Raw genomic sequence first — 14,421 nt, 5'->3', positions numbered from 1 at the left:
GCAGAGCTGCGTATTCATTCCAGATGTCAGAGTGCCGCATATAGAGCTGCCTATACATTCCTGATGTCAGAGTGTCGCCTGTAGAGCTGCTTATCCATTCCTGATGTCAGATTATCGCATATAAAGCTGTGTATCCATTCCTGATGCCAGAGCATTGTAGGCATAGCAGGCAGCGCTACGCACACGCCGCAGCGAAGCAGAGCTGCCCGCAACCCGCCTCCCGCCCGCCCTCATTTTAAAATAATTTAAAGAAGGTTAAAGGTAAATAAACCACTTTACCTTCAGTATGGCGTCCCGAGGCTCCCATGCACATTTGCGTGAAGAAGTTACCGTCCAGCAAGAAGAGGGAGCCCCGGGACGCCGCACTGAAGATAAGGTGGTTTATTTACCTTTAACCTTCTTTAAATTATTTTAAAATGAGGGCGGGCGGGAGGCGGGCGGCGCGTAGTGGGTCTACGCGGAGCGCGCGAGTGTGCGTAGATTTTGCCACACTACGCGCTGCTTCACGTAGCCCCACTACGCCCAGGCTTAGTCAGAACGTCGCATATAGCGCTGCCTATCCATTCCTGATGCCAGAGTGTCACCTGTATAGCTGAGTATCCATTCCTGATGTCAGAGTGTCGCCTGTAGAACTGCATATCCATTCCTGATGTCAGAGCATCACATATAGAGCTGCCTATCCATTCCTGATGTTATCTTCTCTCATCTAGAGCTGCGTCTCCATTCCTCATGTCAGAGCATTGCATAGAGAGCTGCATATCCATTCCCTATGTCAGAGCTTCACATATAGAGCTGCGTATCCATTCCTGATGTCAGAGCGTCACATATAGAGCTGCATATCCATTCCTCATGTCAGAGAATTGCATATAGAGCTGCGTATCCCTTCTTGATGTCAGAGCATTGCATATAGAGCTGCGTATCCATTCCTGCTGTCAGTGTGTCCCACCCCTTCAAACTATCCCCTATCTCTCCTATCTCTCTCTTCTATTAAATATCACTAATCTATCTTCCACTCTTATACACTATTCCCACATCTCTAACATAATTAACTTCAGATATTCACACATAACGTCTATTACATCTATTTTCAAAACTTAATTAAATAAAAATCACACCCTATCCTCCTCTTCTAAACTATTCTCCTACATACACAAAACAACACTCTTTAAACAAATTCTTTCTCTCTTTCTCACACACTATTTATACTCCTCTTTCTCAATATCAATAACAACTACATCAAAAAATACCTAACCCTCGCATTCTTCCTTTATATCTAATTTAAACTATCACCACTATCTATTCACAAAACACATAATTCAACTACACAAATACAATAAACACACAATTCAACCACACACATATAAATAACTAACAGTTTCAATACTACACACATGAATACATTACACACCACATAGATATACTACACTACAAAACAAAACACATAAATAAATAACATTATCATTTACAACACAAATAGCTCCAACTCACACAAATGATAAACTTATTGAATTGCAAATGCTTGTCTTTCTTGCTTGGTGGTTCTTTTTCGTTTCTGCTTTTTCCCATGTTTTCCTGATGTTTTCTTCTTCCTCCTTTCTCCCGTATCAGTCTCTAGCTCTTGCTCTGGGTCCATTAAAAAGAAAAATCCTCATCTCCAACAATGATGAATGCCAGTGCAGAGGCGTATCTAGAGCTTGTGGCACCCGGGGCTATCCCTCAGATTGCCACCCCTGGAGGAGGGAGGGAGGGTTGCTGGGGAAAAAGGACGGCAAGCACTTGAAAGAGGACCGAGAGACACGTAGTATCGCCACTAATAGCTACCTCGATCATGCAAGTTACATGCACATACATGACACGGTCCAAGGGTACACAGTTGAATACACCGGTGACTGGCAGTGACTGGCAGTACAAAAGAGAACACACAGACTGCATGATCTATCTGGGGACCGCATGTGACATCCATCAGAGAGCTGCGTGAACAATTACCTGGTAATCCCCTCAGCACAATGCAAACATGCACATACATGACACTGTTCAGGGATCCATCATCTACAGCTGACATTAAATGACCATTCATCATGGTCCCCACATTAAAGCAGTGCACTTGGTGATCTGCATGGTACATGTTCTTTGCAGCAGGCACATTAACCCTCTGTGCTACCTTTCCAGGAGTCAACCCTTCCACTAGACAAAACTCGGATCTCTCTCTAGGAAGAACATTAATCACCGAAGTTATCATGACATTTTTATTGTTTCTGAAAATTGCTGGAGGCCAGAAAGGAGGCAGCAAGTTTTTTTTAAACCATAATATACTTGCCAACACTACGCACCCACCCGAAATAGGTACCCAGTGCGGTCACACCGTTCGCACCACCCTAACCTGCTCAAGGTTCATGTGACCTCAGTGACAGAGTCACAGTGACTGGATCACTGTAGCTCTAGGGTGTGCTGCATCGTAGGCCTGCCCGCAAGACTGGAGATGAACTTCAGTATGGATTGTGGTGGACAGGCCTTCAAGGTTAACTCACAATTGACACCACTAGGGTACACCTGCTTGACATCAAGCCTTCTAAGGTCTAGTGGGGCCTTGTAAGGTCTAGCATGGGAATGTGCTCCCTCAGTAGAGTGGTCTGGTGGACTAGTCATGAAGGCTGAACCCAGTTCCGCAGTTCCAAATTCGATAGCTCTGGCCATAATGCCACATCCTCTCCCCTACTGAACACCATACTGCCCCACTGAGAGAAACTCTCACTGCCTTCAGCTACAACCTAATTGTGCCCGCTATAAACACTTGGATGTGGCTCAATTCAAATTATGCACTTGATAAGAGTAATATGCTGCCTAAAAGCAAACACTCACAGGGAATGCAAGATTAAGTAATGCATTTGAAATGTAAGCAGAAACAACATGGTTACCTTAACGATCTCTCACTCACTATTCAGAAATCAGCGAGTGGTTTTACCTGAAAAGTTAAGGACATGACTACAGGACCCTGAAGGGAACTGTTTCAATGTCCATTGCTTATATCCTTACAAAACGTAAGCAGTATGGTTTAAAAAGACCACATCCATAAACAGAGCCATGGTACGCATTTTGTTTTCCAATCCACTCATCAACCAGGTATTGCAGTAACTCCAGGACTGGTGCACTTCCCCACCTGGGGACAACAATGCTGTTCAAAGAAAGACGAGAAAACAAAAGTAGCGCTTCACTGCAAAGTCTGTAAAGTGAGGCTGATGTGTTTGGATGTGAATAAAACCAATCTGGCCACTTTGCAACCACTCTGTCTTGCTTTATTTAGTTATGTATTTATTTTTCATATTTAAAACCGTCTATTTCTCTCCATCCCGCTGCACTTTGGAATAGAAAAATGTCAGAAAAAGGGCATTTCCTGCAAGAGTGTTTTTCTGTTTTTGGATCCATTTCACAGGGAAGCAACATGTGAAAGAAGGAAAGAGGTTGTGAACCGTTTCTTCAAGTTATGGTTTTCAGTAAGTGAGGAGCAAGACAGAAAGAGAGGGAATAATAGGAAGAGAGGGAGGGGACAGCTGCAAGCACAAAAAAGAAGAGGACATTGCCCGAGTCCTATTCCTTCTCTGCCCGTCCCCGAACGTCCACGAAAGCAAGCCGAGCCTTATCTGAATCCCTTTGTCCACCCCCAAAATAGTGCCGCCTGGGGCGGACCGCACCCATCGCCCCCCCCCCCCCAAGCTACGCCACTGTGCCAGTGCCCACCAGCAAGAAATAAACGCTGTCCTTACTGAAATACCTTTGGAGCTTTACCATAATGACCTTAATTTGATCAATATCTCGTGAAGCGTTTGCGGCAAACCACAAAATAATTCATCATGCAATGGTAAAGCAACGAAAGACACTGCTTTGAAAAACATCACATGATGCTTTAGAATTCCTTTGAGGAAGTGCAGTTGAATGAGATCTTCCAGGAATTGTTTTTTGCAATTATATTAAATAAAGGTATACTTATGGTGGAGTACTGTTTATAAATCCAAGTATGATATCATTGTACCCTCTAATGGGAAAATGTGAGCAACTTTTTTTTTTCAGTATTGCTGTGAAAGAAAGAATGAGGAAAGAAGGATTTAAGGGTATAATTAAAGTGCGTTATACAGGAGAGCTGCTGGTTGCAGAGGTTTGGAGCCTGGTCCACAAACTCAGTCACTTTGTATTACGATCTTAAATTTGGGTTTGCGACTGGTGGAGGTATGCCTGCTTTTTGGATCAGCGGGTAGTACTCTGTGTAGACAGAGTAGGACTGAATCTGATGGACTCTGAAGGCATCTCCACTGACCACGTGAAGGGTTACTTCTCCACCATCTAAGACTAGAAGTAATGAGCCTACCTGAAGCTTAATCACTCAAAGGCAAAGTTTGCAGTCATTGTCAATGGGAGTAATCCTGTGTAAGTTAAAACTGGCCATTGGAGGTGGACCTGTAGACCTTTACTCCTCTACTATCTGACAGTGTCAAATCTGTATGATTCCACATGTACATGAATCCCAGTTTTAGAACTCTCAGCAAAAATAAACATGAACTTGTTGGAACAAACTCTTCCTACCCTACAGCGTCTAGACAGAATCTGCAGCTGTCCTCTCACAACTTGATGGATGCAAAACCTGTTTGAAGGCTGTGAGGATGAGCCACCCCCGGATAGCAGAGCCAGGAGCACAGAAGACCGATCAGCGACGAGCACGGACCTGGAGGGACGGACGCTTGGACCTGGGGCAGAAGGCGGAGGAAGGCGGAATCCGGAAGACTCCAGAAAGGAAGGAGGAGTCAGGACTCAAGGGGTTAAAGAGGAGGAGTTTGAAGACGCCAGTTGGGAGGAAGAAGATGGATGTTCAGTTTTGGCAGCCGAAAACCGGAGAATAGCGCCAGAGGATGACGATGCTCCAGAAGGGTAGAGCGAAGAGTGGTGTTCGCCCCGGGAGATCTAAAGTCCCCGCCGCAACTCAGGGAAGAGTTGCAGCTTTACCGGGTATGTGGACAGGGGAAGACTGTACCTTTGGGCGGATTACAGGGTAGAGAAGGGAAACACGGGGAGAAAAGTAGAACGAGGGGGACCAAAAAGAGCCCTCTGATGTAATACAAAGGCTAAGAATTAATCTCCAGAACAAATAGTCAGAAGTTAGAGAGGAAAGCAAAGAAATAAACAAACATATAGACGAAGACTATCAAACAAAAGGGTCAACGCTGTAGCGTAAGGAGAGCTATAAAAAGGATTCAGGAAGACTGAGAGAGAGTCCCTATAATCAGTTCAAAAATAAGAGAACTGGGGGCACCGATCTCGCTTGAATCTCGGTAGCATATTCTTGGTGTCACGGGAGAGATCATGTGGCGGAAGTGGGCTAAGTTATGGTTGGCCCTGGTGGGGGGTGTCTCAAAAAGGAATATTGCACGTGCCTGGGGGGCGGTGGAATATCCGACTGTGGCCGCTTGGTTCTGTGATTTGGACTGCTGCTGTGGGGCAGAGCATGTATTGTACCAAAGCCGCGGATGTCCCTGTAAATGGGAAAAGATATGGGGGCCCTGGACTTTGTACAGGGGCCTGTGATGGGTCTCACGAGGGGTTGTGAATGGGTTCCCTGGGAGAGCTTAGAGACGTACTCCAGTGGGTTGCGGGCGGTATTGCCTTCAATAAAAGTGTATTCCGTGTTTTATATTGCGTGGCATGGCCAGGAATGGCCAATGCTTTGTATGTATATCTGTGCACTGCTTGTATCTGAAGCTTGTTTTGATTTAATAAAAAGAATTAAAAAAACAAAATAAGAGAACAAAGTAGCACGGAATCAGTTATATATATACCTATGTGCGTATTTATTTTCTTTCTCTCCTTTGTGCACTAAACGTCCCCTATTTTCCTCACCCCACCCTCATCAGAGGGTTAGAAGCTTTAAAAGTTAATTATCCAAAGATAAGGGATTTTAAGTGCTATGTACACCCGGGTGTGGTAACGGTCACTTTTATTACTTCACCAATTTGACATCCTAATACTTACCTCAATTTTCCTTGTGTTCTCTCATGGTAATCCGGGGACGACACACCCTTGGAGACTGAACTTGAGACCTAGGAAAAAAACAAGAAGGAGTGAAGACGCCCTGGCGAATCCGGAACAGATGACAGAACCAAAACAATAATTGTGTTATGCTTTGCCCAAGATTTATATTTTTGTTGCATTGACTTCCAAAATAAATGCCAATATTAAGAACATATGGCCTCCCAGATTTATTTTCCGACCATCCCTCACAAACGTGGTGTAGTCATTTGTTGGGGGGTCATTTTGGAGGGGAAAAGACAGAAAAGGCTGTACTAGAGAAGTTCTATTGGCCTGGAATTTATGAGCAGATGCGAAGATACTGTAGAGAGTGCCCAATTTGCCAAAAATATAGTAGAAGCCTGCTATCTATGGTCCCAGTAAAACCGCTCCCTATAATAGAAGAGCCCTTCTCAAGGGTAGGCATGGATATAATTGGTCCACTCCTTCCTTGCCATAGTGGATGTCGATACGTCCTTGTCCTGGTTTACTATGTAACCAGGTTTCCTGAGGCAGTAGCCCTGAGACAGCCCAAAGCTATCCAAGTAGCTAAGGCTATGAGTCAAATGTTCTCCCGAGTAGGGTTCCCACTGGAGATTGTGACTGATCAAGGTACACCTTTTGTTTCCAAACTACTGAGACAAGTCTGCCAACGGTTAAATATAAAACAAATAAGGACATTGGCTTATCAGCCACAGACAAACAGATTAGTGGAAAGATATAATGCCACACTAAAAACAACACTAAAGAAATTGTTAGAATTAGAAACATACAAGTTGGAGGATATGTTACCCCTCATCCTTTTTGCTATTCCGTACAAGCCGCAAAAAAACACTGGATACTCCCCCTTTCGTTATTGTATGGAAGACAACCTCATAGCTTGTTAGATATGCTTAAAGAGGAGTGGGAAGAGGAAAAGGAGATAGCAAAACCTTTACCTGAGTATGTTGTACCCTAAACAATGAATTAGGTCAGATCCGAGAAATTGTAAAAGCATACTTAGAACAAGCTGTGATCACCCAAAAGAGTCAGTATGACAGAAAGGCCAAAGAAAGAATCCTTGCCGTAGGGGACTTGGTCTAGCTTATGTTGACCACCTCTGATCATAAGTTACTGGGACAATGGCATGGCCAATTTCGAGTGATAGAACAAGTAACCCCAGTCACCTACCAGCTGGAAATGGGTCCAGAAAAGAAAACAAATACTCATATTTTCCACATTAATCTGTTAAAAAAGTAGGAAGGAGCCAACCTGACTTTGTTAAGTAGTAATAGGTATCCCTGGCCCTTATATCTACAGAGTATAGATCCGGATCTGCCAGACCACCAGAAACAAGAAGTAAACTCCTGTTTACTATCCTTTCAATCAGTGTTTTCTTTATTTCCGGGGAGAACATCGATTATAGAACACTTGATTCAGACCCTTCCAGGAAAAACAATCAAACTACGCCCTATAGAATACCAGAGTCCCGGCGAGAGGCTGTTGAAAACAAAATCAAACAGATGCTTAAAATGGAGGTCATAGAACCTTCCACTAGTGAATGGAACTCCCCTATCGTTATAGTTCCCAAACCAGATGGGTCTATCAGATTTTGCATTGATTTGAGGTGAATAAGATATCACAATTCGATTCGCACCCACTCCCACGAGTAGATGAGGTGATAGAAAGGTTGGGTGAGGCCCAATATATCAGCATTCTAGATCTATGCAAGGGTTATTGGCAGGTGCCCCTACGGGAGCAAGACAGGGAAAAACCAGCGTTTTCCACACCTGGAGGGTGGTACCATTTTACAGTATTACCCTTTGAACTACACGGGGCCCCCGCAACCTTTCAAAGACTCATGAATACTATACTAGGGCCATGCAGTACATTTGCGGCTGCCTATGTAGATGATGTAGCTATTCATAGCCCATCTTGGGAACAACATTTATTGCAACTGAGGAAGGTTAGTCAAGCCTTGCAGGAAGGAGGACTAACTATTAACCCAACCAAAAGTCATATAGCTGCAAAATCGTTGAAATATCTGGGGTACCTTCTAGAGGAAAGTTGTATAAAACCCCAAAATGAAAAGGTTACAGCCATAATGGAACTACCCTTTCCCAAAACAAAGAAGGATCTAAGAGCCTTCCTAGACGTCTTAGGTTATTACAGGCGGTTCATTCCAAACTTTTCACAAATAGCAGGTCCCCTGACAGATTTGTTACAGAAGGACAGAAAAACCCAAAAAGAATCAAAGAATCCTTCGTCAGCAACCCTATTCGACTTCCATCAGCTTAAACGCGCTCTTACATCTGAACCAGTCCTTCTCAGCCCAAATTATAGCAAGCCATTCATTTTACAAACGTACGCATCATAACAAGGTCTAGGGGCAGTTCTCTCCCCAACAGATAAACAAGGAAATAAACAGCCAGTAACATATATCAGCCGAAAATTATTTCCACGGGGAAAACACTATGCTGTAATTGAAAAGGAGGCGTTAGCCATTAAATGGGCTATCGAGTCCCTGCAATATTATCTTGAAGGTAGGGAATTCATATTATACACAGATCATGCTCCATTAGAGTGGTTATCCCGTAACAAAGGACACAATGACCGAGTGTTAAGATGGTTCTTAGCATTACAGCCTTTCAGGTTCAGTACACATCACAGGAAAGTGAATAACCAGATTAATGCTGATTATCTATCCCGATATCCCAGAGAGGTCTCTCTTGCCAGCAAGAAAGTTAGGGAGGGGGATGTGAGGATGAGCCACCCCCGGAAGGCGGAGCCAGAAGCATAGAAGACCAATCAGCAACGAGCACGGACCTGGAGGGACGGACGCTGGGACCTAGGGCAGAAGGCGGAGGAAGGCAGAATCCGGAAGTCTCCAGAAACAAAAGAGAAGTCAGAACTTAAGGGGTTAAAGAGGAGGAGGATGAAGGTCAGTTTAGAGGAAGAAGACGGATGTTCAGTTTCAGCAGCCGAAAACCGGATAACAGCGCCAGAGGATAACGAGGCTCCAGAAGGGTGGTGTGAAGAGTGGTGGTCGCCCCGGGAGATCTAAAGTCCCCGCCGCAACTCAGGGAAGAGTTGCGGCTTTACCCGGTATGTGGACAGGGAAGACTGTACCTTTGGGGGGTGGAGAAGGGAAACGCAGAAGAAAGGTAGAGAGAGGGGAACCAAAAGGAGCCCTCTGATGTAATACAAAGAGTAAGAATTTATCCCCACTTCAAAGGGAATCCCCAAGAAGTTTCTCCCACTTCAAAGAAGGCAACAGGTATGAATATTGGACCTCAGACACCAACTCTTAAGTACAACTCTGGACCTGTAGATACTACAGAAGAAGGACTGCTTTGCTGCTAGAGGGACTGCCACCCTGCTGTCCTGCTTGTTGAGAAGGAAGATTGGACCTGCACTCTTCATCCCAACCTGAAGTGACTCCAAAGGTCAGCCAGCTTACCTCCTGTTCTGAGGATCAGGGACATAACAAGCTCAAAAGGCTCCCTACAACTGCCCAGTTGGCCTGCTGCCTGGACCTGACTAAGCTTTTGCTGGTGTGAGTTCCTGACCCCAAAGTGGTGCCCCTCAGGGCCTGGACCTTTGGTGTGCCCACAGTTGAGCTCCCCTGAAGTTTTTGGGCTCTTTGGAATTGTAAACGGGCCTGTTGGTGGAAAAACCTTGCTGCCTACCAATGTGAAGGTCTGGCGAACCAACTCTTTGTGCTAAAGCATCAAGTGCTCATGGGGACTGCCAGCGTATAGCTCCAGCAAGCACCATCCGCAATGCAGACAGGAACTTCACAACATCCAGCCTGCTCCTTGCACTACATCAGCGACCATCTGTGATGCTTACCCTATGCCCACTTCCACCACAAATAGAACTCGTTGAACTGGAATTTAAAGGTAGCTCATTTAGCAGGAATAACCTGGTCCATTTATCTATCCCACACTCCATCGCAGTCAGCCTGAACATGTGACTTTCACCAGGTCTTGCATGACCAGATAGCCACAAGAGGCGCTTTGTGCTCTTTGGTGCTATTTTTATTTAAATCTTTACAATTGTATAGCTCCAATTCTACTCGTTGGATTTTTGGTGTCAAATTATTTATAAAATTTTACTCTCTGGGGCCGATTCACAGAACTAATCTGAGAGAAAATCCTAAACTTACTACTTTTGGTATTCACAGAAGGCATTTAGTAGTAGTAAAGTTAGGACTACTAACTTAACTACTACTAACGTGAGACAAAATCCTAAACTTACTACTTTTGGTATTCACAGAAGGCATTTAGCAGAAGTAAAGTTAGGACTACTAACTTTACTACTACTAACTTGAGACAAAATCCTAAACTTACTACTTTTGGTATTCACAGAAGGCATTTAGTAGTAGTAACGTTAGTAGGCCTAACTTTACTACTACTAAATGCCTTCTGTGAATACCAAAAGTAGTAAGTTTAGGATTTTGTCTCAGATTAGTTCTGTGAATCGGCCCCATAGAGTAAAAGTTTATAAATAATTTGACACCAAAAATCCAACAAGTAGAATTGGAGAATTTTGTGAATCGGCCCCCATGTTTCTAAACTGGTGTGGGATTATTCTTGTATTGTGTTCTTACTTTATTACTTAAATACTTTGCACATTGCCTTTGAGTTAAGCCTTACTGCTCTGTGCCAAGCTACTAGAGGGTTGAGCACAGGTTAATTTGGGGTTTGCTTGTGACATCACCTTGAAAAGGATTGTTGTTGCTGCTTCAGTTAGGTTTCAATGCTCTTAACCAGTAACCCAATTTCTTACAGCAGCCTCACCCACGATCTTGATCTCTATTACTAGCGTATATGATCTTCTTGAGGGCATTGCCCCCAGGTGAGTGATCAGGCTAACATTAGCTTTGGCCGCCTCATGGGTGTTAAGTTTCTCTGTATATTGCACCACCTTCAGTTTCAAATGAAAGTGAATTAGCGCCAGTTGGTGCTCTAGGACATACGTTAACTTACATTCACTCGAAGTTTGGACTAAGATGGGAAAGCACTGGTTAGTTGATTGCCAGGGTGTCTACCCTGGGAGGACTTCAGGGGAGGTAAGTTAATGACCTAAAAGAATATTTTATGGTGCTAATATATCTGTGATACTACGTTGTTCTGATACTATTTGTAAACTGTAGTGCAGGTCTACCCTCTTGCTTTCTTCTGATGATTAGCATACGTCAACGAACAACAAGTTGTTTGGTAAAAGGAAAATGGACCATTCTATGGAATCTGAGTTTTTTTATTTCTATTAATGTACAGCGTGCTTATTTGTTTAGTAAATATAGCATCAAATTGATTGGAAATTGAGGAAATGATATGTTAATTTGATAAATATTTACTTTTACAGAATGTTGTTAAATAATATTCTAGTTCTAACAAATTGTTGTATTATTGTGTACTTTCACTTTTAGGTAACGGATTCATCCAATACATTCCTAAATCGTATGCTGAACAGGGATATTATTACAAGAATAACATTTAAAAGTAAGTCTTCTAGGATATACTGCACATGGTTTCTGTTGGAAAGTGCCTGAAATGTAAGTTTAATTGCTAAGCATTTCACTACACAGATATTATTGCAGATTAAACTCCTTTGGATAAAGATTAATAAAAATATTCTACATAAAAACATGGCGCCCAATGCCCATTTAAATTATTATTACATCCCACCTCAGGTCCTCTCTCAAACACCTCTGATCGAAATCAGCAAATAGGCTTCAAAAAATTTAACCTTGCAGGAAATTGCCTGCGAGTTCCAAGCCCCAAATTCTGAAACAAGCTGAATCCCAATTTTAGAGTAGCATCCAAAAATATACACTTTAGAAAACTCATGAAAAATAAGCTTTTCATACATGCTTTCAAATAAGTACAACGCCTTTTGTAAGAACTGAAAGAATACTGAATAGGGATTCATGGCATCCAGATAGACTTTAACTACCCTTTGCAGTTCCTATGAACAAGGCTTTGTAAATATATAAATGTGGAAAGTCATCTAATATGTGTAAATGGTTCGAGTTACAAGTGTAAATCCAGGTTTTTGTATAATCAGCTCCGGTGAGGCAGCGATTGGACATTTCAGTATCTGAACGCCCTGGAGAGTTTGCAAACATCCACAAATTCATAAATATTCTCTAACGTTTTCGCTGCCCACTCCACCCTGGAAACGGTCAGAGATTCAGGGGCAGATGTATGAAGATTAGGAATTGAGAGTTCCTAATTGCGATTTCCTGCGAATCGCTAATCCTAATGTATGAAATTCTTTTGATTCTCATTGGTGATTCCTAATGGGTCGCAAATAGACCTACCTCATGCATATTACCGAGGTAGGTCACAATTTGCGACCCACTAGAATTCGCTGCCATCAAAAGGATGGTGGCCTGCTGGGGTCTGCAGACCACCATTTGTGATTGATTTTAGTTAGAGCAAACCTCTTTTTTTGAAAGTGCAGACCGTTTCCACTAATGCAAAACATCATGCATTTAAAAAGCAAAAAATGAAATGTTTAAGTTTCATTTTTTAAGAGTAAGCAGGTGTCCATAGGACTATTTTTCAACGTTCTCAGAAGGGGAAGGGGCTCCAAAGGGACCCCTTCCTTTTTGCTAATGAGTTACCACCACTTTTTAAAGGGATGGTAAAGTATTACTGTTTTGCAACCAGAATTTGGTTCAAAACAGTAATATATGCAATATCAATTCAGTATTTGGAAGGGAGCCCAAAGCACGCCCCTTCCAAATACCGAATTGCAAGTACAAATTGCAGTTCGGTAACCAGTTACAGTATCATATTTTCCATTTTGTACATCAGAAAAAGCATTTTTCTGGTTGCAAACAGCCAAATTCTGTGAATAGGGCTGTTTGTGACAGGAAAAATAGTTTGCACATCTGGCCCTTACTTTCTTCCATCAAGGGAAAGAGAAAATCCTTTTCCGATGAGAGAATGGGAAAGAGACACATCAACTTTGGTGATGGTTAGGGGAAGGTGGTTCTCCACTGGAATTTTTCTCTTCGTGGAGAAAAAAAAAGACAAAAAAAGGTTTTGCATGTGCAAATGCACCTTTGGTAGACATGTACACATGTGGAGCTTTCTACTATGTACAATTTTTCACGTTGAACATCTTACGATTCTGAGTACTCCTGACACTGTTCACCTGCTGCATCTTCCAAGGAGTAGCTATGAAATTCTGTGGAATTTTAAAACTTTGTACATCTACAACCAAACACACGACTAAACTAGGCCAAACATTTTCATTCTTTTTAAAAAAAACTGATTTTATTGGAATTTTGCAATTCATTCAGTATAGTGTAGTTATACATTTGAACACAAAATATCATTCCGCCGTCATAATAATAACAAAATCTCCTTCCAATGTTAACCTTACCCGGCCTTCTCCCCCTTATGAGTCAATACATAGGTATGTGTGTGCCCCACGTGTTGGGTCGTCTCAGTGCTCTTGTGCTGGGAGGAAGTGGGCAGGGAGTCATGATCATTAGCCACAATAATCCCCCACTCTCTTCAGGTTAGTGTACGAAGTGTATTTTTGTATGGGAATCTATGGTGGAATGACTATGGTGGCGTTCCTATATGTGATGTGAATGGTGCATCAGAGTCAGTGGATATAAAGCTGTCTAGCAGCGTGTCCCAGGCCCGGGCTGTATCTAGTTTGCCCACCTCATGTTCGGCTTCCCTTTGCAGTAGTCTGCCCTTGCAACATGCCCATTTCTCAATTTTCTTTCTACAGGTAGCTAATCGAGGCTCTCCCGGTGATTTCCAATTCCGTGTGATTTCTCGTTTAGCTGATATAAATGCCAGGTCCAGAAATTTACTGTTGACTTTATTTCTGGGAGTGTGTGGGAACCATTCCAAAAGGCAATAGCCTGGGGAGACAGAAATGTCTTTCTCTGTAGCAGTCGCAACTGCTGTTGTGAATTCCAGAAACTGCTAAGTGTAGGCAAGACTAGAACTTATGCAGGAATTGTGCTCCCAGTTCCACACATTGAGTGCAGATGGCCTCATCCAAGTGGAAATATTACATTCTGTTAGGTATGATATATGGGGGAAGTAGTAATTGATAAGCTTAAATTGGGCGTTTCTAGATATTTTCAGAGTTCTCTTTAGGATAACATTCCAACTTTTAGCCTTGATGAGGGTTTCCAAGTCCTCCTCCCACCTCAGTCGTAGGCGCTCATTCGGACGCCTCAAGGTCTCCTGGATAGTCATATATAGGTATGAAACCATCTTTATTGTTCCCCCAGAGAGAGCTATATATTTTCTGATTCATTCTTGATTGTGAAACACTTGTTACTCCACTTATTGACTCAATTCACCTACAGCCAGCATTTCAACGTGTCCTGCTTAGGCATTATGTGTT

The 14,421-nt window shown here is 42.9% G+C and overlaps 1 protein-coding gene across 2 annotated transcripts in view; it reads left to right on the top strand.

The window, feature by feature from the left end:
• Window positions 1–14,421, top strand: part of CA10 (carbonic anhydrase 10 (inactive)) — an 812,800-nt gene that overhangs the window by 710,464 nt on the left and 87,915 nt on the right. For both annotated transcript variants that reach the window (XM_085614410.1, XM_085614411.1), the window contains exon 6: window positions 11,465–11,537. In XM_085614410.1, the coding sequence (XP_085470536.1) occupies window positions 11,465–11,537 (73 nt within the window). The remainder of the gene's footprint in view (window positions 1–11,464; window positions 11,538–14,421) is intronic.

The sequence above is a fragment of the Triturus cristatus genome, chromosome 7 (genome assembly GCF_964204655.1).
Source record: "Triturus cristatus chromosome 7, aTriCri1.1, whole genome shotgun sequence".
In the NCBI taxonomy this organism is placed as follows: domain Eukaryota; kingdom Metazoa; phylum Chordata; class Amphibia; order Caudata; family Salamandridae; genus Triturus; species Triturus cristatus.
The sequence above is the reverse complement of the archived record's forward strand: the minus strand, read 5'-3'. Positions and strand labels throughout refer to the sequence as shown.